The sequence below is a fragment of the Biomphalaria glabrata genome, chromosome 8 (genome assembly GCF_947242115.1).
Source record: "Biomphalaria glabrata chromosome 8, xgBioGlab47.1, whole genome shotgun sequence".
Taxonomy (NCBI): domain Eukaryota; kingdom Metazoa; phylum Mollusca; class Gastropoda; family Planorbidae; genus Biomphalaria; species Biomphalaria glabrata.
The window spans coordinates 13,062,906-13,086,172 of NC_074718.1; the positions used below are offsets into that span (position 1 = coordinate 13,062,906).

General features: G+C 37.9%; 1 protein-coding gene across 1 annotated transcript in view; it reads left to right on the forward strand.

Moving 5' to 3' along the window:
• The window catches only part of LOC106050363 (extracellular matrix protein 3-like), a 256,618-nt gene that overhangs the window by 161,866 nt on the left and 71,485 nt on the right, over positions 1-23,267 (forward strand). The window contains exon 2 of the mRNA XM_056039191.1: positions 1,436-1,525. Within this exon, the coding sequence (XP_055895166.1) occupies positions 1,436-1,525 (90 nt within the window). The remainder of the gene's footprint in view (positions 1-1,435; positions 1,526-23,267) is intronic.

Below are 23,267 nucleotides of genomic sequence, written 5' to 3' on the forward strand. Positions count from 1 at the left end.
CTCTTAGATTGCAAGGTCTGATAGAAGTACCTTTATCTATATAGCCTACATTATAAGATAAGATAATTTGTATTGGTCCAATCAAATGGAAATTCAGTTTGACTATAATTGACCCTCAGCGTAACTGCTGTAACAATAACAATATAGATGCCAATACGAGATTGCAGTGATGACTGTAGGAGCTGAATAGTGTCCATTGGGATAATCGTACTGGACTTCGACGTAAAGGTAGAAGGATGTGTGTGAGATTGCAAGCTGGAAGTTACTAAAGCACACGTGTTATTATGTGTGTGTTTGTGTGTGTGCACGGTATATTTGTATGAGCATTGCTGTGTAAGTGGGAACACCTGTCATGGACCTATCTTAACCTGGAACCACTAGATCTGGCATTCAAAATAAACTAAGAAGATATTTTGTATTGATAGACTTTTGGCTCCCTTTCGGAACTCCTGATTTGTTATTGTTTGTCCATGTGTTGTCTCTTGTTGGTTATCTTTCTTGCCTTATTCATTTACTGTTTCCTCTTCTTCTTCTTCTTCTCTCTCTATCTCTCTCTCGCACACGCGCTCTTTCTATTACATATTAACTTCCTTCTCTTCACTTCTCTTTCCAAAGTTTTTGACTCTCTTTTTTTCCCTTTACTCTCTCTCTCTCTCTCTCTCTTTCTCGCACACACGCTCTTTCTAATACATAATAACTTCCTTCTCTTCACTTCTCTTTCCAAAGTTTTTGACTCTCTTTTTTCCCTTTACTCTCTCTCTCTCTCTCTCCTCTTCTCGTGTATCAATTTTCCTTTTGATAGAAGCTTCCAGAACAAATGACGCCAGGCCTACGGCCTCGTGATGAAGGAATACATCAAGTTACACAGACACATACTCATTATTTTTTTTTTTAAATCTTTAAAAAAAATGTTTCACTATGTGGTGGCCATGTCTTAGGTCGCTGTTGTCATAAAGCTACAAAGTTTTAAATACTGGCCTGGAATAAATTGTACACGAACACAATTTGTAACTCACAATAAGATAAAATAATTACTAGGTGAATAGGCCGACATTCTTATATTAACTTACATAATTATAATTAAAGGTACTTTCCCTTCCTACACCATTGAAAATATGGATGTGGCTCAACCTTTAGTGGGCCACAAAAAGCTTTATGAGACCTGGATAGCTTTAATTCTGACAATTGCTCCCAATTAAAATATTACGTGTCTTCTCATCACACATTGTGATCAATCAACTTTAAAGAGCTTATGTACATAATGAATACTTAGCTTTAAAATGCTGACTTTTTTCTATAGATGTGATTTGTTTTGTAGGGGTTCTGTTTGTTTATGTTTTACAAATATTAATTATGTAATAGGAAGCCAGCATGTCTATTAAGGTCAAGGTCATACCACCTGAGTTAATTTGTATTTTACTTCGTTTTGTTTCAGGGGACATTAACCGTCAGCTGATTGAGTACATCCTGAGACCAGGGGTCAACACCACGTCAGACACGTTCATCTTCAACATCACAGATAAAGGTAAGGACTTGATAGGCTTAGGGGGGGGGGCGCTACGTTTTCTCCCCTTCTCCCAATATACCACCGCACCTGCCTCCCATGAGAGCGAATCTAGAGACTGAAGCTGGAGCGGTAGATGGAGCTGGAGCGGTAGATGGAGCTGGAGCGTTAAACACGTTGTCTCTTTTCAAAATTGAGAGGTGAGCTTACGTTCCGAAGGTCAGAACATGACCTTAGCTTCAGTGTTGTAAGTTGAAGCTACACCCTTAAAGGTCAGAGCATGACCATCGTTTTGTATTCTAGTTTCGTAAGGGAAGGTGCGCGCAAGAAAGAGTGACTAACCTGACCATGTGTCAAGCACTAAATATTGGCTTACATCTACAACATTCGGGCATTGTAAATAAAAGCCAAAGTGAAACATAATGCTGTCAACTGCCAATGACACCGCATTAAATGCACAACTCTTTGTCTTCATGGGAGTAAGTCTATTCCCACTATGATTATTTCCTTTGTAGACGACGTCTTCCATACTCCTATAGCATCTTAACTTTTAAGCCAACGTTGATTTTTGTCTATCGTTTTTTTTATTGTTGCATACTTAAAATAAATATCTATATACAAGCCGACCTGTGGCGTAGCATACGCCGCTATTTAATGAGAAGATTACTTGTTCTCTCCCCCCCCCCCTTTTTTTTCTGTGCCGCGCTCTCTGTCGCCTCGAAAGTTACGTGGGGTAACTCTAGTCCGACTTGTAGAAAAAAGCGTTATCTTTTCATGACTTTTTCATCGAGGGTTAAAGTCGGCGTGCGTGCGTGGTTTCCAAAATGGTTGGTCGACGTGGAGAGTTATATATACCGCTGCACGTGAACCTGCTTACATTACACACAGACATGCTTACATCCACACAGACGTGCTTACATCCCACACAGACGTGCTTACATCATGCACAAACGTGCTTACATCCCTCTCAGACGTGCTTACATCTCACACAGACGTGCTTACATCCCACACAGACGTGCTTACATCGTGCACAAACGTGCTTACATCCCTCTCAGACGTGCTTACATCCCACATAGACGTGCATACATCCCACACACGTGATTACATCCCACACAGACGTGCTTACATCCCACACTGACGTGCTTATATCACACATGTGATTACATCCCACACAGACGTGCTTACATCCTGCACAGACATGCTTACATCACTCTCATATGTGCTTGCATCCCACACAGACGTGCTTATATCCCACACACGTGATTACATCCCACACAGACGTGCTTACATCCCACACAGACATGCTTACATCCCACACAAATGAAGTCCTTGACCTTGAGATTTTTCGGAAAGTCAATGTCTTTAGTTATCATTGGGGCTCAACATCTCTGCGACACACAATGCAAAACCTTTATGGAGGGTATGTTTTAGTGTCTACTAGCTGATCTAGGTTAGAGTTGTTTTTTTATTCTAAAAAATGTATGATTAATTCTTGATGGAGGATACAAGTCTATGTTCCTTAATATAATTCTATAACCATTTTTTTAAAGGATACCTCAGCTGTTTAGCTTTTGACGTCATTAGTCGAGCTGTTTACATCCTAGGAATTCTTTGGCTTTTGCTTCTTTTCTTCGCCTCTTTTTTGGGCTCTGCCTCTTTTGTGGGCAATTTATTGGCCTTTTTAAAAAATATATTTTTTATTAGTAAAAAGGTACACATTAAATAGTTACAATTTAAAATAAGTTAATTACAGTGTGATCAAACTTGGGAATGGAAATGATCACATCAAGGTTCTCATAGCATTTTATCGTTATATGTTGCATTGTACAGGTTATTCATCGTACACATTTTTTTTATACTATAGCACACAAATGAATATTTTTACAAATATAAGTTACATAGAATATATACAGTGAAAATGGTAAAAATGGATAATTGAATTGAACAAATAATGAAGGTAGTACATTAAATGACATTTAAACATTTTAGACTCTTAGTCACATTTTGTTCACTTTCACTTCATTGCTTGGGGAGTTTTTCCATTGTACTTTTTGCTCCATTATATCAGTTGTTTATATTATCTTTATTAAGCGTGTATATACATGGTCTTATATATATATATATATATATATATATATATATATATATATATATATATATATACACAAACATCTATGAAGTCTTTTTTTTTTTTTTTGCTTTCCCTTCATATGACAATATTTGATGTCCTCCTTTGAGATTGAAAACACTACTTCCTCATCATCAAGGTGGCAATCATATCTGCTAGAGCAGTGGTTCCCAAACTTTTTTATCTCGTAGACCCCTTGCCATGTTTTCTGCTTTTCGGTAGACCCCCTGCCAGTGGCGTAGCAAGGTACCCTTGGGCCCGGGTTCAAGAACATCTTGGTGGGCCAGGGTTCAAGAACATCTTGGTGGGTCCCCTCCAGCCAATAAGACAAATTTAGTGTGTGACAAAAATGAGTAATCTAAATGCAAAGACATTCTAATGTAAAGATCGTACCTTTTTTAAAAAAATAAGTTATTCGAATGGATATTTTTAAGGTCATACGATGTGAATGAGTGGGCATTGCATCGTATTGGTTTCAAAATCACCACCGCAAGAAAACAAAGAAACAAACAAACTTTGTTGAGAATGTATTGGCATTGGCATCATATTGGTTTCGAAATCAACCACCGCAAGAAAACAAAGAAACAAACTTCGAATGGATGGTTTTGAGGTCATACGATGAGAATGTATGGGCATTGGCATCGTATTGGTTTCAAAATCAACCACCGCTGGAATCCGCTATCGGAATAATTTAATTAGGCACTCGCTGAACCTCCAAGAAAACATTTAACATCTATATTTCATTTAGTATGGGGATCCAAACCAGGACTTGTGTGACAGGCTCGAGCTAAATGGGAGATGGGATAAACACGACTTGGTGTTGGACCGAATCGATGTTGGAAATCAAGTGCCAGTGCTTCTTGTGACTGAATTAGAGACAGTATTATAAGCGCACATTCTTAAAAGCACGGGATAAAATGATATTATTAATTAATATCTATTCGTTTTAAGACACATTAGGAAGTAATATGTAAGCATGTAGTTTAAATATTGGACTATTAGTGTTAAGTTAAATTTTAATTTAGGTGATGGTCAGATGTATACGACGTAACCACTGCCTGCTACATAAGTAAATATCACACCATTACTGCGATGACTATAGGACGTAACCACTGCCTGCTACACAAGTAAATATCACTCCAGTACTGCGAGGACTATAGGACATAACCACTGCCTGCTACACAAGTAAATATCACACCAGTACTGCGAGGACTATAGGACGTAACCACTGCCTGCTACACAAGCAAATATCACACCAGTACTCCGGGTTCAAGAACATCTTGATGGGCTCCTCTCCAGCCAACAATACAAATTTAGTGTGTGACAAAAAATGAGTAAACTAAATGTAAAGACATTCCAATGTAAAGATCGTACCTTTTTTTTTTAAAAGTAATTATGTCATAACGTTTGATTCAGATAGGACTGTATATAAGTAATAGTGTCTTAAAAATCAATGTTTTTACAACTTCTTAACAGAGTTAAACTACTTAAAAGTGTTTCAAATGAACAAACAAATGTTCTTCCTAAGTTCTAAGGTGGGCTCCAACTGGCCTTGAGGCATGGGCCCAAGCGTAATGAGCTCCTTCGCGCAATGGTTGCTACGCCACAGCTGTGGGCCCCTATTGCTTGTGGGCCCGGGTTCATTGAACCCCTTCGCGCCATGGATGCTACGCCACTGCCCCCTGCTTAACTTATATTGCATTTTTGCAAATTCATCAACTCCATTGTTTAAAACTAATTTCTAGCTGTAGTGGGTGTAAGAATGAAAAATAGAAATTTATCTTTTTTTATTCATAAAATTCAAATTTAAACCAATTAAAATAACAATTAATATTTTTTACTGGAATCACCAAAACACACTGGAAATGTCTTTTTTTGCACGTCTATTATCCGTTGCTATGGATATTATGTTTCATATAGGAATTTGTTGTTCTATGACGTAACCATCAAACATTAAAAATTAATTAATCATTAGACTTGCTGCCCACCTAACAGAAGGAAAACTGAATTCAAACCTCTGCTGCGTGCAACTTTACCCAAACACTGGAAACGTTTCGTGGGTCAACCCTGTTAAAAATAAGAAGCCTACGAGCCTCAACCAGTTTGAAGCACACAGCATTACATTCTGTCAGAGCCTGTGCTATCGCTTGTCCAAAAACTGTATGTATGTCGTTTGCAAAGAAGTACATAAGAAGCTTTTAATTTTATAGCTCATGCCTTCAATGTGCCATTGAACTGTATTATTGCTTAAAGAAATTGTTTTAATAATATCTGATGTAGGTTTGTGTAAAACAGTTTTTACAACTACAACGGCTGATAAAATCAATGTTTTACCTATAGTGTTTTCCGGTTTTTGCTATAAGTAAAGAGATATTGTAAGTCGCCTACAAACCATCATCTTCTCTATATGATGTCGAAGAGGGATTTTGTGAGTCTATTCTGAACTTTATCTTTGAGTGTTCGAAAGTTTTTCAAACCATTATCTATTTTGTCAGGGTGGCATCGTCTCAAACGATCCTCCAGCGTAATTGGTTTCATTTCGTCATAAAACCGCTTATTTGACAAGGAAAGAATGAGTCCCAGTTTTAAATAATCAACAGTTTTTCTTTTTTTGTTTAACATTAGTTACATGTAGACAAAATTAAGCTAGTGAAATAAGTATTGAAATTAAATGCTACAATTTTTCGTTTGAATAGCATGATACATATTTAAAGGATTAACTAAGGTACAAATCATAGATTAGTTTAGTAAATAATTACATTAATGGGATGTGAAAATTAAAGTCGCAACATGATTAAATGAAATTTATTATCGTAGACCCCCGTAGACATCTCATGGACCCCCAATTTTTTTTTTTACTTTCGTAGACCCCTTGGAAGTCTTCGTAGACCCCTGGGGGTCTATATAGACCACTTTGGGAATCACTGTGCTAGAGTCTACGTTTGGCTTTTTTTTTCTAACACAATTACATTTTTTTATTTGTACACAATTTCCGACTGTTAATTAATAAAAATGGTCAAAGTACCTACCTATATAAAAACAAACTATAAATACTTAGTTAGGTGTTTGTCTATATATTTTGAATTTACCATGCTCTGAATTTCTAAATTGCCGAAGAGACATGTTTTATTATGGAGGTATTGTAATTCTTTATTAATTTGATAAAAAAAAAAAGGAGTTGCGATTTCTACATTTAAAAGTCTGTCCGCGTTCATTTGTATTGATATCAAGCTCGTGGTACTTCCTTAGAGTTGTCTTTCTTTAATCCACAATTAGCACATTTAGATTGACTTTTTTTTTTCTGAGTCAGGATAACAAAAGAGTTCTGCTATGGTGCCACAGCAAGAATTCTGTTTGGTTCCGGGTTTTAGAAATGGGCAGACTGGACTCTTGAAATAACAAAAGTATCCGATTTTTTAATTTATTTTTAGCGTGGCGGGTTGATCTTTATAATGTTCTCTTTCTCTCACACTCTGTCTCTCTATCTGTCTGTCTGTCTGTCTCTCTCTCTCTCTCTCTCTCTCACATACACCGTTAATCTGTTTTTATCTCATTTATCTTTTTCTTTCTCTCTTCAATTGGTCCTTTCATCGCTTTTTCTTTTTTTCTTTTATTTCATGTCTCTCTCTTTCACCAATTCTTTCTTTTTTCTTGAATCGCTTCATTCTGTTTCTCTAGATTCATCTTTCTCTTTCTCTCTTTATTGCTCTCATTTCTCTCACTCTCTTTCACCCTCCCTTTCTTTCTCTCTATCACTCTCTTACTCTCTCTTTATGTTCTCTCTCTCCCTTTTCTGTGCCTACCTCTCTATCTTTCACTATTTCTCAATTTCTATCTTTCTGTCTGTCTTTCTTTCACACACTCTCTCTTTTTCTCTAGCGCGTTCTCTCAGTCTCCTTTTCACTTTTTATTTTTCTTCTCTCTCTCTCTCTGAGTTTCTAATTATTTTTATTTAAAAAAAAATGATCCCTTTTCTCTACACTGCCATATTTGTCTATGTATCGATGCACATATCTATAATGTCTATGTATCGATACAGATATCTATAATGTCTATGTATCGATACACATATCTATAATGTCTATGTATCGATGCACATATCTATAATGTCTATGTATCGATGCACATATCTATAATGTCTAAGTATCGATACACATATCTATAATGTCTATGTATCGATGCACATATCTATAATGTCTATGTATCGATGCACATATCTATAATGTCTATGTATCGATGAACATATCTATAATGTCTATGTATCGATGCACATATCTATAATGTCTATGTATCGATACACATATATCTATAATGCATGGGCGTAGCCAGGGGGGGTTCTTGGGGTTCAAACCCCCCCCCCCCCCGAAATGAAATCCTGGGGGGGGACGGAATTAAGTGACTGATTTTTGCTTTCATTTTATTTATTTTAGGTGAGATTTTAATACTAAACATCACTTACCACAGCACAGCCGAGGCAGTTTTGAGTTAAAAACCCTCTACCAGGGGGTTTTCAGTTTAAATCCCCCTACCAGGGGGTTTTGAGATTTAAAAAAAAACCCTATCAGGGGGTTTTGAGATACAAATCCCTCTACCAGGGGGCTTTGAGTTTAAAACCCCCTACAGTGGGTTTTGAATTTTAAACCCCCTACCAGAGGTTTTTGCAGTTAAATCCCCCTCTTCTATAAAACAAAACAAAAAAAAATGCAAACAACAATCCCCAAATTCCAACAGCACAGTTGAGGAAGATTTTGATTTTAAAACCCCATCCAAAATTTACGATAACCCCATCTTCAATATAAAAAAAAAGCAAATTACACACTCAAAATTCTATGAGCGTAGCCAAAGGGGTTTTGAGTTTAACCCCCCCACCCCCTTCCAGTTGGGGTTTGAAGCTAAAAAGTACCTCTTCAATATAAAAAAAGCAAATTACACACTATAAAATCTATGAGCGTAGCCAAAGGGGGTATTGAGTTTAAATCCCCCTCCTCCAGATGGCTTTTTCTTTAAAGTTTAAAACCCCTCCAGATGGTTTTGAGTTTAAAATTCCCCTACAGAGCGTTTAGAGTTGAAAACCTCTCTCTTCAATATTATTTTAAAGCAAACTACAGTCACCAAATTCTATGATCGTAGCTAAATGGGGTTTTGAATTAAAAACAAAACAAAAAAAAAACTCCAGAGATTTCTTAGTTTAAAACCCCTCAACAGATGATTTGACGAAAAAACTTTCCTTATCGATATAAAATCTAAAGCGAAATACAGGCATGTAATTCCAAGAGCGTAGTCAAGAAAGGTTACAAATTTCTACCAGTGGCTTGGGCTCCATTAATTAAGTGTGAATAGTCTTCTGCCGAAATTGAAAATCATTAAATGTGTCTCAACAAAGATGGCTAAGACAGATTTTAGGAGTCAGTCATAGAGATCGGGTCTAAATCAAAGAAATCATATGCCGAACTGGGAGTCGAATCCTTAATAAGGTTGTGACAGAGCGTCGCATGAGGTTTTGCGGGACATGTTTTCCGACAAAATGAATTACGCAAAATAAGAGTTGCGGAAACAGCTTGCCGGAAAATGCGTCGAACGGCGCGAGAGGGTCTAAGTCAGTAAGAATAGCACATTAGGTTTTTGAAATAAAACTTTTTAATAGCAAGATAATGCACTGTAGATACCTCAGAATATGCATTTTGTTGGCTTTCAATACCAGAAATAGTGCTCGGCGGCGGGGCTTCGCCCCGCGCTGGGGGAGCGCTGCGAACTCCCCCAGACCCCCTTGCTAGCAAGGGCGGGGAGTCTACAATAAACAATAAACGTCTTCCGAAAGGGTCAGAATGTAATAAAGATTAATTATGTACACACACACACACACACACATATATATATATATATATATATAATTCTTTTTCGCGGGGGGGGGGGGGGGAGGTCGGGGGGGGGGGGCAAAACCCTCCCCGAAAAAAAATCCTGGCTACGCCCATGCTATAATGTCTATGTATCGATGCACATATCTATAATGTCTATGTATCGATACACATATATCTATAATGTCTATGTATCGATGCACATATCTATAATGTCTATGTATCGATGTATATATCTATAATGTCTATGTATCGATGTCCATATCTATAATGTCTATGTATCGATGTACATATCTATAATGTCTATGTATCGATGCATATATCTATAATGTCTATGTATCGATGCACATATATCTATAATGTCTATGTATCGATACACATATCTATAATGTCTATGTATCGATACACATATCTATAAAATTTCATTCATTCTCCCTTTCTCTGCATTTCAAACAATTTTATTTTTGTACATTTGTTCTTTCTCGATGATCTCCCTTTCTTTCCCTGTCCTATTCTATTCACTCTGTATCTAGTTATAAAGGAACACATTTAATTATGCTATGATGTTAGAATCAATACATTCGACGCAATATCCCCCCCCCCCCCGCCTTTTTTTTCATTTTCCCAAACACAGAATTCCTGCCCCCCTCCCCACCCCTACCCCCCCCCCCCGACTGTGTTGACTTATTTCTTCGTCAAACACGTTGAGTTGAAATGTAAAGTCTGACCATAACATTGTCTTGCGTTGGATTGACCTATCCCGTTGTGTGGTTTGTCCATTGCCCATGAAGGGCACATACAGACCGAAACAGAATGTTTCAATGATATTACGCAAATGTCATGCGTAATTTCTTGTCGCGCAAACAGTGACCAACACCCGCATGTGTCACAATCATTTGTCACCTCATGCTGTCACTGACACCGAGCACATGCCACAGTGTGGTGTCACCATGTCAGTATCATCTGGCGCGTGGCATAAGCTGGTGACAGCTCACGCCGTCAATGGGAATCTGCACAGTTCACGAGCTGTTGTTATGTCACGGTGCAGCTGACGTCAAGCACATGTCAATATGTGCTCTCGGCTCACAGTGCCATTGACATCCTGCACACGCCACAATCAGTTGTCAACTCATCTCGTGCTGTGCATATTGTTTATGGTGTCTATGCGTGTTTCAATAAAAGGGACGCCATCCTCTCTCCCAGGACGTCACCATGAGTTATCTGTACTTGCTACTTTTCCTTTACATACTTAACTTCCGGTGTTTGCTCCAGGGCGCCGGACGGGAAGGTCCAGCTCCCACCAACTTTCTTTACTCTTTTAATCTAATCTAGTGACCCCCAACCTAGAGATGACAAAAGATGTTCTCATCTAGATGACAAATGACGCCATCTTACCCATCCCGACATTCCTCGAGTTTAATTTATAGTATAGGTCTTGATTTCTATCTTTCTCGTATCTCAACAAACATTTAGTTGCTTGTACAGATTAGTCAAAAAATAATAAAGCACAATGTAAGGAGTATGTGTGTAAGTCCAGAATAGAAATCAAAACTGTTTGAAGAATCTTGATAAAATTTGGCATGAATGTTCCTTGGATAATGGCGGAGCAGCCGGAGACTGTAGTGTATGTCAAATTTTTCTCCCACAACAAGAAGGCCCTAAAAATAAACAAGGTTACAAAGACAGTTTGTATGGAAACACAAACTGAAAATCGGCCCCCCGAAGTGGTCCACGCAGGCAGGTAAAAAGGCAGGTTTCAATATTATCAAAATGAAATTCTATCAAAGACAAATGACAGAAAATAATGGAGAAAAAAGGTTAATAGATACTGTGTGGTGCCCCAGCGGTCCAGCAGACCAAAGGGTAGGTAAAAGGGAATGTGAAGTTAGATGTGAACCTGGCCTAATTGATGTCTTATAATGTATATCTAATTGATCTCAATGTTTTGTAAAGGGCCAATCTCTTATTCCTCAGGAATATAGCATTTCAGTAAAAAAAAAACATCAAAAAAATATTTTTTTTCTTTGATTAGGTATTTTATTTTGTACATTCACATTGAAGTTCACGCGACAATATGAAAGACTACTTTTTAATTGTTGTTTTAAATTATGTCTAACTTATATGCTGTCAGGGGTTCAAATTATATATATATATATATATATATATATGCTGCTTGTCTCTTGTCTTGTTGTGTTTCTTAACTTGGCTCTCTAGCGGTTTCACTTATACGAACAAATATTACTTGATTCTTAAATTCTTCAATACTCAATTACAATTACTTAATGCTAGCTTAGTTACTCAAATAAGAACAGTTACCACTAGATACACATCAACTCCAACCCTAGATCTCCAAGAATATAACTATGATATTTTAATATCCAATATAGCTCAAATAATGCACAATAAATATTACTAAACAAACACCAGTCCAGGAAGCGACTATCCAACCTCCCTGGACCGGGAGCAAGACCTTACTAACTTAACACACTATCTCGCACATTCAACGAAGACTTAATCACTCAGTTCACAACACGTGCAACACTTCGAGTTCATAGCAAGGGGATATAACAATCATACCAAAATATCAAAGTAACATTCATTCTCGCCATACCTCTCCCTGACATATGCATACTAAATAGTTTTTTTCTCTTTTAAAAAAAGTAAACATTTTGTTATGTGTAAATATAGTACTTAGTATAACAGAACTTACATAACTTAACAATACAAATATAAAAAAAAATTGTTTTGACAAAAAATCTACAACCGTTTGCATAAATGTGTTATAGACATTTTGCGTGTTCACTTCAGCCTAACAAGAGCCTCAAGTGTCTGTTACTATTAATAGTGAATAGTTGTAAAAGTGGTGTATTCTTATGAAAAAACTGCTTGCATATGTTATTTAAAAAATTAGACATTTCGCTTTCAGAAAAGAAAAAAAGTAGCCGTTGCATCAGAACTTTGAATGGTCTAAAATATTGTATGTCGGATTTTCACTATCTTTTCTAGTTTACGAGATTTAAACGGGACGGGACGGACAGACGGAAAGACAGGGCACACAAAACTAATAGCGTCTTTTCCCCTTTCGGGGGCCGCTAAAAATATCTCTATCGAAGAACAAAACTTTTTAACAAATCGGGTAAACCCATGTTCACAGTATTACATATTAGCTATGTAAGTGAACATGGCGCTAAATCAGTGATACACAAACTAAGACCCGCGGGACTTATCCGGCTAGTAGCCTATGCTTATATTATGATATATCTTCATCAACTTTCTGGGCCCACACAGGTCTCACAGTCACAAAAATGCAGTGCAAAGTCCTTAGATACCCCTTCCCCCCCCCCCCCCATCCCCTGACTAAAATGGTCATCATTGTAAAATTAATAAATCTAGTAAGACAAAGATGAAAGATTATTACTTGTAGCGACTCTTCTGCGTGCTGTTGTTTTAAAGCCTTCACATCATGATGTCTATGAGAAAAAGATAATGTGTGTATGGAAGAAGAGAAAGAAATAAAGAGAAGAAATTGAAAAGAGAGAGAGAGAAACTGAGGAGAGATAGAAAAAGATAGCAAGAAGGAGAGAGAGAGAAAGAAGCACGGAACCCGAAGAAGAGAGAGAGAAAAAGTAAGAAGAGATGAAGAGTGAGAGAAAAAGTGATAGTAGGGGAGAGAAAGAGTGACAGAAAAATGGCAGAAAAAGGGAAAAGTAGAAAGAGAAGGGAGAGAGAGAAGGATCTAGAGAGAGAGAAAGAAGAGAGATTACACGTGTTTGCACTGTCAGGTATGCCAGTAACATTTCCCTTTAATCGCGCCACATTTCTGACATCTGTCCCCCTGATTATCTTTATCCTTGATGTTTTATTTCCCACATTTTTGTCTTTCTCTCTCTCCCCATCACCACCCACACCCCTCATCCACTTTTGTGCATATTCAGCTTATTCATCGCCCTACCACCCCTAGTCTTCCCCCCCCCTTGTCATCTTGACGTTACTGCCTGCTTTACATTATTTGTTAAACCCCCCTGTTTGTACGCCTTTCATCTCGCCCCTTTCATTTGTCATCACCATACTCTACGTACTAACAACCTGACCATCAGCTGCGGCACTCTAAGTAATAGACGCTTGTCTTAGAGCGCCCTCACACTTACGCTGGCTCAAAGTCAAAAGAAGTGCTCACACACACAGTGTTCGACAAAGAGCCTGCTCTATCCTGATTCCTGTCTCTGTTTCTGTCCCTTGTTTACGTTCCTCCCTGGGAACCTCTTTAATTGTTTTTTTTAAATGTTGAATATTTACTGCTTTCTTTGAAGGAACAATTAATTTCGCTTTTACGTCAGCATATCCTTCAATTAAAAAAAAAACAACACAGTAATAGCTCCGGCCAAAACCCAGAATTCAAACCATCATGGTCTTCCTCTCTTCCCCGATTTTCTTCCTTGGTCACCCTTACAATTTATCTCAGTACTTGGAACTTGTCCAGTAAAAACTCCTTTCTCTCTGAATGCTAAGATTCAGCCCCCAAAAACCAGCCGCGTTAGTAAATCAGTAGTTAGCCAGATTTCTTTCGGTTTAATGCCAAAATTGACGTACTGTTTAGCGTTAGGGGAGAAAAAAAAGTTGAGTCTGTTTTCTGTCTGATGTTTTACATTATATGCCAGATTGCCATGGATTAGACTGCACGGTTCAAATGTATATGGATGAGTCGGGCGGTAGTATTGCCGAAGCTCGTGGAAAACTATCGGGCGGGAAAAAACCGCGGCTTATAAAGGAATGAGATGCGCCTAATTAGGAACACATTATTAAACAATCTATAGACTTTTGTTGCTTGTAATTAGGAACACATTATAAAGTCTACAGGCTTTTGTTTCCATAAGCCTGAAAAACGAAATAGCTACGGCCCGCCCCTTCTCTCTCTCATACAACTAACAATGAAGACCAATAATAGAAACCGCTTCCATTAGCAGACGTCAATGTTTTGTTAGCATCGTGTTTCTATACGACTTCCGGCCTGAAATCTTTTACGTCTGATGCATTGTGTAACGATTTTTGTGAAAGAATTTGGATTGGGAGGGAAAGGGGGTGGGTAGCTAAAAACCTATTTTGGCATTTTGTTGTTTTACAGCTAGGAATGGTAGAATATGTGCATGTGTTTGTATATATCTGTCACTATGTATGTATGTTTGAGATTGTATGTATATCTACATGTCTGTCTGTCTGTTTGAATGCATTCATGTATGTATGTATGTATGTATGTATGTATGTATGTATGTATGTATTTATGTATGTATGTACAAACAGCTTTATATTGCCCTGGATGTGGCAAAATATGTAGGTCACAGCTGGGGCTGCGCAGCCACGGGAAATACTGCATTCCTCACTAATCTTCGGACTTGAAAGACAAAGCCTTATTATTATGTTCGTTCTGCAAGGAACATTGAAGGTATTTGGCGGTGTAACTGTAAGGCGCTCTCACTATTTCATCCATCTTTGTACTCTCGGCGACAGCTGTTTCCCGTTGGTCACTCGTTGAAGTCTCGTTCCCAGCATGGCATTTTCATCTCGTCAGTCCATGTTGCTTAGGGACTGGGGGCGGGGGAGGCAGTACCACTCGAGCGGCATCAACAACGTCTAGCCCGAGGACGTCCCGAGTGGACGAGCTCCGCCGAGACGTCTACGCTACTAGTACTCTAGCATTTCCAAGGGAGAAAACTTCCTAGGCCCGAGCTCTTGACTCGTGCCGGCAGACGATCCTTGTGGAGAACTTTCTGATGCGTTAAAGTTGACACACACTCTTTCCTTGTTATTTCACACTAGATGTTACTGAGTGCGCAGGGCGAAGGTCAGGGTCACTGCAGAGGCGACGTCACGTGTTGTACACGTTTTAATGTTAGGTGTTGTTGAATAATATCTTAGGTCGATTTCCACGTACTTTCTTTGTTTCAAACCAGAAATGCATCACATATTTCTCTTTCAGCGTGCTATATCGTCACGAAAAGGGCAAAGGTTGCGTGACAGGACCCCCCTGAAAAAGTGTGACGGTTGAAATAGAAATAAATGAAAAGTGCCGCGAGGTTTTGAATTTCGGGATTTCTAGGACGCCCCTGAGTCCACCCAACTCTAGTGGCAGAGTAGTGGGTACCTGACATTAGTTAGGAAAGAATAGGCTGTCTGTCGTTGTGCTGGCCCCATGACACCCTCCTTAAGCATCGTCTATTGAAACAGATGACCTTTACATCTTCTGCCCTTAGTATCTCAGGGACGTGAAGGCATTTTTACCACGTGATCTTTCTGTTGTTCAAGAAAAAAATATTTTGAAGTAGCTGGAAAGGTCTTGATGCTTTCTTTGTTGTTATTTTCCTTTCATATTCATACAGGCTGAATGCTATTGCGCTGACCATTGAACATGACTGTCCAAATACTTTGTTCGCGCCTCGGCCTTTTAACCAAGATCAACGTATGAGTATCGTACAGTAACATACGATTTCAAAGAATGACAAATTTAAAAAGTTGTCACTCTACTCATGTTTCCGTAACATGGACAGACTTGGTGTCAAAGTCAGCCCTGACATAAGCGTACAATCCGGCCCACAAATGGGTTGCAGCCTAAGACAAGTAACGCAGCCCTTACGTCCACACTATGTTGTATTTAGAGAGTAAGCTGTCTCATTGGTTAGGTGCTGTTAGAATTGTGCTAATGAGGTTCAAATCAGATCGTATATGCTGGAGCGTGGGTCAATGGCAGTCAATGCAGTTGTCAAGGCAGATAAACGGAACTGGACCAAATCTAAGTGCTGTAGATGATTCTTTTGTGTGCATTATACGTCCTTCACGTTTTATTCCTTTAACTTTAAACCATAAAAGAGATGGTTTCCTGAGGCGTAAAGTACCATTTACAGTACTATGCTCTTCTACATATTGATCTTCCGTTCCGGTTGATCTCCTGTCGTCTGCCAATGGACCTCATTCACCATTCGTAAACAAAAACATTTAGCCACGTGATTCTCTATCTATCCTATACAAATTACAATCTAATTTTTAATACACAATGGCTATCACGTGACAGTTTTTTTCCCCCGTTGTTTTATCAATATTATCACGTGACTAAATGTTGTTTGTTTACGATTAGTGAATGAGGTCCATTAGTTCTAGTATTTATGTTGTTGGCATGACTCAGTAAGTAAGGAGGTTCCCCTTTCAGACCTTGCGCTCTATAGGGCATATGCTATAAAGGTCATCTGTTGCTATGACCGGCCGTTAACGAGTAAGTCATGTGATCAACACAACGACCAACCGCCATTACTCTCTCCAACTCACGTCTTATCTTATCTTATATAATACAGACGTTACTTCAAAAAAGAAGATGATTACGTCCTACGCGTCATGCATATTAACCAATGACTTAGATTCTGCCAAGTCACTGGTTTTCCTGGCTAGCTCAGGCAACCCATTCCATGCTCTAATAGCACTAGGGAAGAAGGAGTATTTGTACAAATTTGTCCTAGCATATGGGACGAGGAATGTGCCTTTATCTTTGTGTCTTTCAGAGTATTTTATTAAATTTTGTTTTTGTATTTGAAGATTATGGTTCAGTGTTTTATGTATTATTGCTACTTTACTTTTGAGCCTTCTGTCCTGAGGCTTTCTAAATTTAGTGATTTTACTAAAGGTGTTACTCTAGTCAAATGTGAATATTGATGTGTAATGGAGATAGAAGAGAGTTACGCGCTCTTGGCAAGATGGCTGCTCCCTGTTTACTGTATCTTATCTTATCTTATATAATACAGACGTTACTTCAAAAAAGAAGATGATTACGTCCTACGCGTCATGCATTTAGTCATGCATATTAACCAATGACTTAAATTCTGCCAAGTCACTGGTTTTCCTGGCTAGCTCAGGCAACCCATTCCATGCTCTAATAGCACTAGGGAAGAAGGAGTATTTGTACAAATTTGTCCTAGCATATGGGACGAGGAATGTGCCTTTATCTTTGTGTCTTTCAGAGTATTTTATTAAATTTTGTTTTTGTATTTGAAGATTATGGTTCAGTGTTTTATGTATTATTGCTACTTTACTTTTGAGCCTTCTGTCCTGAAGGCTTTCTAAATTTAGTGATTTTACTAAAGGTGTTACTCTAGTCAAATGTGAATATTCGTTTGTTATGAATCGCACTGCTCTATTTTGTGTCTGTTCTAGTTTCTTAATGTTTTCTTGAGTTGAGGGGTCCCAAACAGAGGATGCATATTCTATTATTGGCCTAACCAAGGTTAAATAACATTTTAGTTTTATGTTCTTATTTGATTTATAGAAATTTCTTTTAATAAATCCTAATGCTTTGTTTGATTTTTTTGTAGTTTCATCAATATGTGGATTCCATGACAGTTTTTCATTTATTATAACACCTAGGTATTTTGCGTTTTTAGTCTGTGTTACTGGTTTGCCATGAATAAGATAAGTGGAATTAATTTGTTTTAGTTTTTTTGTTACTCTTAACAACTGACATTTTTCTGGGTGGAAAGACATGCTCCAATTTGATTCCCATTTCTGTAATTCATCTAATTCTCTTTGTAAAATATCTGTGTCTTGTGTTGTTTTTATTGTTCTATATATTATGCAATCGTCTGCAAATAATCTGACTTTTGTTCCTGAACTAATGCAATTTGGTAAATCATTTATGTAAATTAAAAATAGTAGTGGACCCAAGACTGTTCCTTGAGGTACACCTGAGTTTACTGTTATTGGTGTTGATTTAGAGCCATTTATTATTACAGTTTGTTCTCTCCCTATCAGAAAGTCTTTAATCCACTGATGCAGTGGACCATTAATGCCGAAATATTTTAATTTTTTAAGCAAACTATGGTGGTGAACTTTGTCAAAAGCCTTAGAAAAATCTAGTAAGATAGCATCTATTTGTTCACTATTATCTAAACCTTTTGAAAAATCATCAATTAGTCCTATTAGTTGTGTTTCACATGACATGACTTACTGTAATCAGAGATGAGTTAAATTTTTCGTTTTGTTGTATTAAATCAAACCAAATTCATTAAAAAAGCTATTTAACTAATAAACTAATATCTTTAAATTATATATTTAACTTAATTCAGCATTTTTTCTACTAATTAATTCAAATTAACAATTCTTAGCTTAGGACTATTTTGTCTCACTAATCCTTATAAGCCTTATAATTTATTAGATCTAGATCTAGTCTATATTTATTATTATATCCTTAGATTTTAGATCTAGTCTGTCTAGTGTTAGACTTAGACTTTAATTAAGGCTTTAGATCTACTAATCATCTACTAATACTACTAATAATAACTAATAGTAATATTCTATTTAGTTAGTTATACACGTAAATATATTGATCTAGAATTAGATCTAGAATCTAGATCTAGTCTAGGTCCACATTTTGAATTTAATAAACCATTTGATTTGATTTAATTGTCATTGTAAACTAGCTTTCACTTTAGATTTAGACTTAACTTAGGCATTGTAAACCTTAAACTAGATTTAGACTAGACTCCTTTAAAAACTAAAATCAAGAACAGTCATCATGAAATTTCTCTGGCTATTTATCCTAATAATCACCAAATGCACACTAGCTGAACACAGAACTAGATCTACCTTTGTCAACACTAAACTTAAAAAGGAAACAACAGTCATAATCAATCATCACACTTTAGAACAATGCAACTTAGAAATTTCTTTTAATAAATCCTAATGCTTTGTTTGATTTTTTTGTAGTTTCATCAATATGTGGATTCCATGACAGTTTTTCATTTATTATAACACCTAGGTATTTTGCGTTTTTAGTCTGTGTTACTGGTTTGCCATGAATAACATAAGTGGAATTAATTTGTTTTAGTTTTTTTGTTACTCTTAACAACTGACATTTTTCTGGGTGGAAAGACATGCTCCAATTTGATTCCCATTTCTGTAATTCATCTAATTCTCTTTGTAAAATATCTGTGTCTTGTGTTGTTTTTATTGTTCTATATATTATGCAATCGTCTGCAAATAATCTGACTTTTGTTCCTGAAGTAATGCAATTTGGTAAATCATTTATGTAAATTAAAAATAGTAGTGGACCCAAGACTGTTCCTTGAGGTACACCTGAGTTTACTGTTATCGGTGTTGATTTAGAACCATTTATTATTACAGTTTGTTCTCTCCCTATCAGAAAGTCTTTAATCCACTGATGCAGTGGACCATTAATGCCGAAATATTTTAATTTTTTAAGCAAACTATGGTGGTGAACTTTGTCAAAAGCCTTAGAAAAATCTAGTAAGATAGCATCTATTTGTTCACTAGGTACCCATTAGAGTCGGGTAGTCCTAAAAATCCTGAAATTCAAAATCCCAGTCTTCATCAGGCATAACTCAGCGCTGTCTGTATTTACCGTTGTGTCGTCCGCACCTAAAGCCAATGTTTGATGAGCAATAGAGCTCTTACGTTAGCGTCAGACAATCATTATTTTTTCCCTTTGACCCGGAAGTCATCTAAGTTTCCGTCTCTTCTAGCGTAGGCTACAATGATCGAGTTCGATGGAAGTACGGACAGAAGTTTTGAGATGTGCCGCAGGACGAGCGGGCAGGGTATGAACCCTGGACGACCGAACGATAATCCAGCGCGCATACCGCACGACCATGCAGCCATTCCGCGAGCCTGAGCTTGGGATTCACTGCTTTAGTGCATGTCATTGAAAACTGAGTTCTGCTGTTCATTTATTTGTGTTTCTGGCCTAGCAGAGGATGTGTCGTCTTCCTGGCGCGCCGGTTTAATTAATAGCTAGTGTCATGCTGACCTGCCAATCAGCCACGCTCTGGATAACTCCCTGCACGCTGTTGTCCTACAGTTTTTGTGTTTTTGTTTCTATTCTTGACTTCATCTCTGGATGAGCCCTCAACATGTGTTTGTTTTATCTTAAGTCATTTTTTTTTTTTTTTTTGGGGGGGGGGGGGGGGGGGGGAACAAAAAAAAAGGGGGAGGGGGGAATAGAAGTAGGTGATTGTGAGTGTCGGTTGTAATGAATGTCTGCATCAGAGTTTGTCTTGTATGTCTGTCTACACCTTGAAGCCAGATAAGACAACCTGAGGTAGCCCATCTGTTCTTCCAAGTGGCTTTTATCGGAAACAAGCGAAAACAAAAAAACTGCTTCGCTTTTGTGTGTGTGTGTGTGTGTGTGTTGTGAGCGTGCATGTGTTGTGTATTGTGTCTGCGTGTGTTGTGTGTCTGTGTGTAGCCAAAATTAATTAAGTGATTAAGAAGTTTCATGCACTAAGAAATATTATAAAATCTTCAGAGAAAAGACAACAAAAATAATAATTTAAAAATTCGCTGTTTCGAAGTTCAGGAATCCCATAAACTAACATCTAAATCCACCATTACTTCTCCCAGGTCCATTGCTAATTCTATTTTGTTTATATTTTTTTATTATTTTTTTTTTTACATTTTTGTTTGTTTGTTCAAGTGATGAGATTAACTCACCCACGCTAGTAGGTGCACTGAAGAAAAAAAAGTTTAAGCTTACAATCATAGATTACAGTTATGTCAAAGACGGGAACGTGGTTAGTAGCGCAGTGGTGCTCAAACTGTGCCACGAAGTAGTCTTTTTTGAGACACGTCTTTGTGCATTCACCAAGAAAGTCGCGTTTAGCTAGTGTGGTCCAGTCTTAGTCAGCAAGACCAACTTTGCAGAAACCCCCCCCAGTCCAATGGAAACGAACCTAAGCGGCTGGATTACCTTGGGCCTGTTTTTTGAAGGGGGCTGTGGTGTGTGGAAGGATGGCATTGGAGGTTTATTACAAAGTTTTGGAACCGCTGATCTTGCACGTTCTATCTGGTAAGGTTCACAGGTAAAAACTCCTGCTTATCTCTGATGAATGTTACCTGATAGGCCCCCCAAACAAGGTGTCACTTCCTCGTCAGGAGCTCACCTCGCGTCAGTTTCTCCAGAGGTCATGAGTTGGAAGTACGGTGCTACATACAGATCAGATTTGAGCTTTTTTGGTGCGCGCGTGTGTATAGGTAAACTGACATTAACCGATGGGTGCGTGCGCGTGTAGTGAGAGGTAAGTTGTTAGAGTTTTGGGTAGGACGGTTCCGAAAAAAAAAAACCCGCTGAAGACGACTCCATGTTGTGCTTTGTTTCAGCGTGTTGAGCATACAATCATTCCTCCAGGTCTAGGAAAACAAATTGGTGACCTCAGGATTTTATTTCATCTGCAATGAATGTAAATAAATAAATGCCCCTTTCCCTCCCCCACTTCTGAAAGTCTAATATCACTTAACTGGGACAGGCCTTGATCTTGTTAATTGTTGATGGCTAACTTTGCTGGAGAGGTCTGGGTTTCCTGTACGGATGTACTATATGCGTTATAATTACTAAAAAAAACAATGCCTACTTTCTACACATGTAACAAGGTTATAGGACTAAGTCTAGACCGTTGTATACTTGAATGAAGTTAAACACTGAAAAGGCCACAGTCGAGTCTCTGTCCTAAATACAAGTTATAATCCAGTAGTCCTAACACCAACTCTACAAATAATAACATCAATATCAAACATCAACTCAAGTTAAGAACCCATTAGAACAGGGTGGATTCAGGGGCGTCCTTAAAAATCCCGAGATTGTAATTCCCAGTCTTCACCGATATTCGAACCCAGGGCTCAAGGTTCGGAAGCCAAGTGCTTGACCACTCAGCCACCGTGCCTCCTTCTCTATATTTTGCTGTCTTTTTTGCTCTCTCACTCATGTGCTCTTTTCTCTCTCTCTCTCTCTCTCTCTCTCTCGCTCTCTCTGTCACTCGTTCTTGCTCTCTCTATATATTGCTATCTCTTTCTTGAGCTCTTTCTTTCTTTCTCTGTTTATTTTCTTTCTTTCTTTCTTTCTCTCTCTTTTCTCTCTAATGCTTGCTCTCTAGCTCTTGCTGTTTCTCTATTTCTATCTTTCTTGCACTCTTTCTCACTATATATGTCTTGCTCTGTTTCTTTCTCTCTCTTTCTCTTTCCTTCTTGCTCTTTCTCTCTCTCTCTCTCTCTCTCTCACTGTTTCTTGCTCTTTCTCTATATTCATAAACAATAACTAATAATCTGTGGGTTAATTACTGCATTGCCTCCAGCCTGCGCAAAGTAGTTTTCAAGTGATAATTGGCTCGCGCAGACCAATACCACTCTTTGAACTAAATGCAGTCCACAGTAGCACAGAGGTCTGAGACGGCTGGGAACCACAGATAGTCGTAGGTTTTATATTGGAGTTTCCGTCTCCTAGACTGGCTGCTGACCAAAGCTATAGAGCCCAGTCTGACCGATGGCTGAATTGCTGGTCTGGTTCTACATCTTTAAGTTAGATCTCATCTAGATCCAACTAGACCTGGTCCTAGAGTTGGTGAATACTAGTAAATCTAGTAATAATAGATGATAAGGGTCTAGCCCTAGCTAGAATCAGCTACTAGCCTATCCATAAATGTTCCTACGGATAACGCATGTACATTCACTCACAGTTATTCATGTAGATACCAAACACACTTTCTAATCATAAGAATAATACACGTATAATAACAAAAACAAGGGGAGATTATTTAACATGTTTCTGAAAAGCATTACTTCCCTTATTTAAAAAAAACCGCCACTTTGATGCATCATCTCCCCTTATAGCTTTGTTTTTTTTTTCTACTCGCGCTTCTGCTGTGTATTACAGGCGTATTATGTATTGTGATCACCAAAACCTGACATCCAAAGATAAAAGAGTTTCCGTACTAATTACGTGCGTTATTTCCCCTGC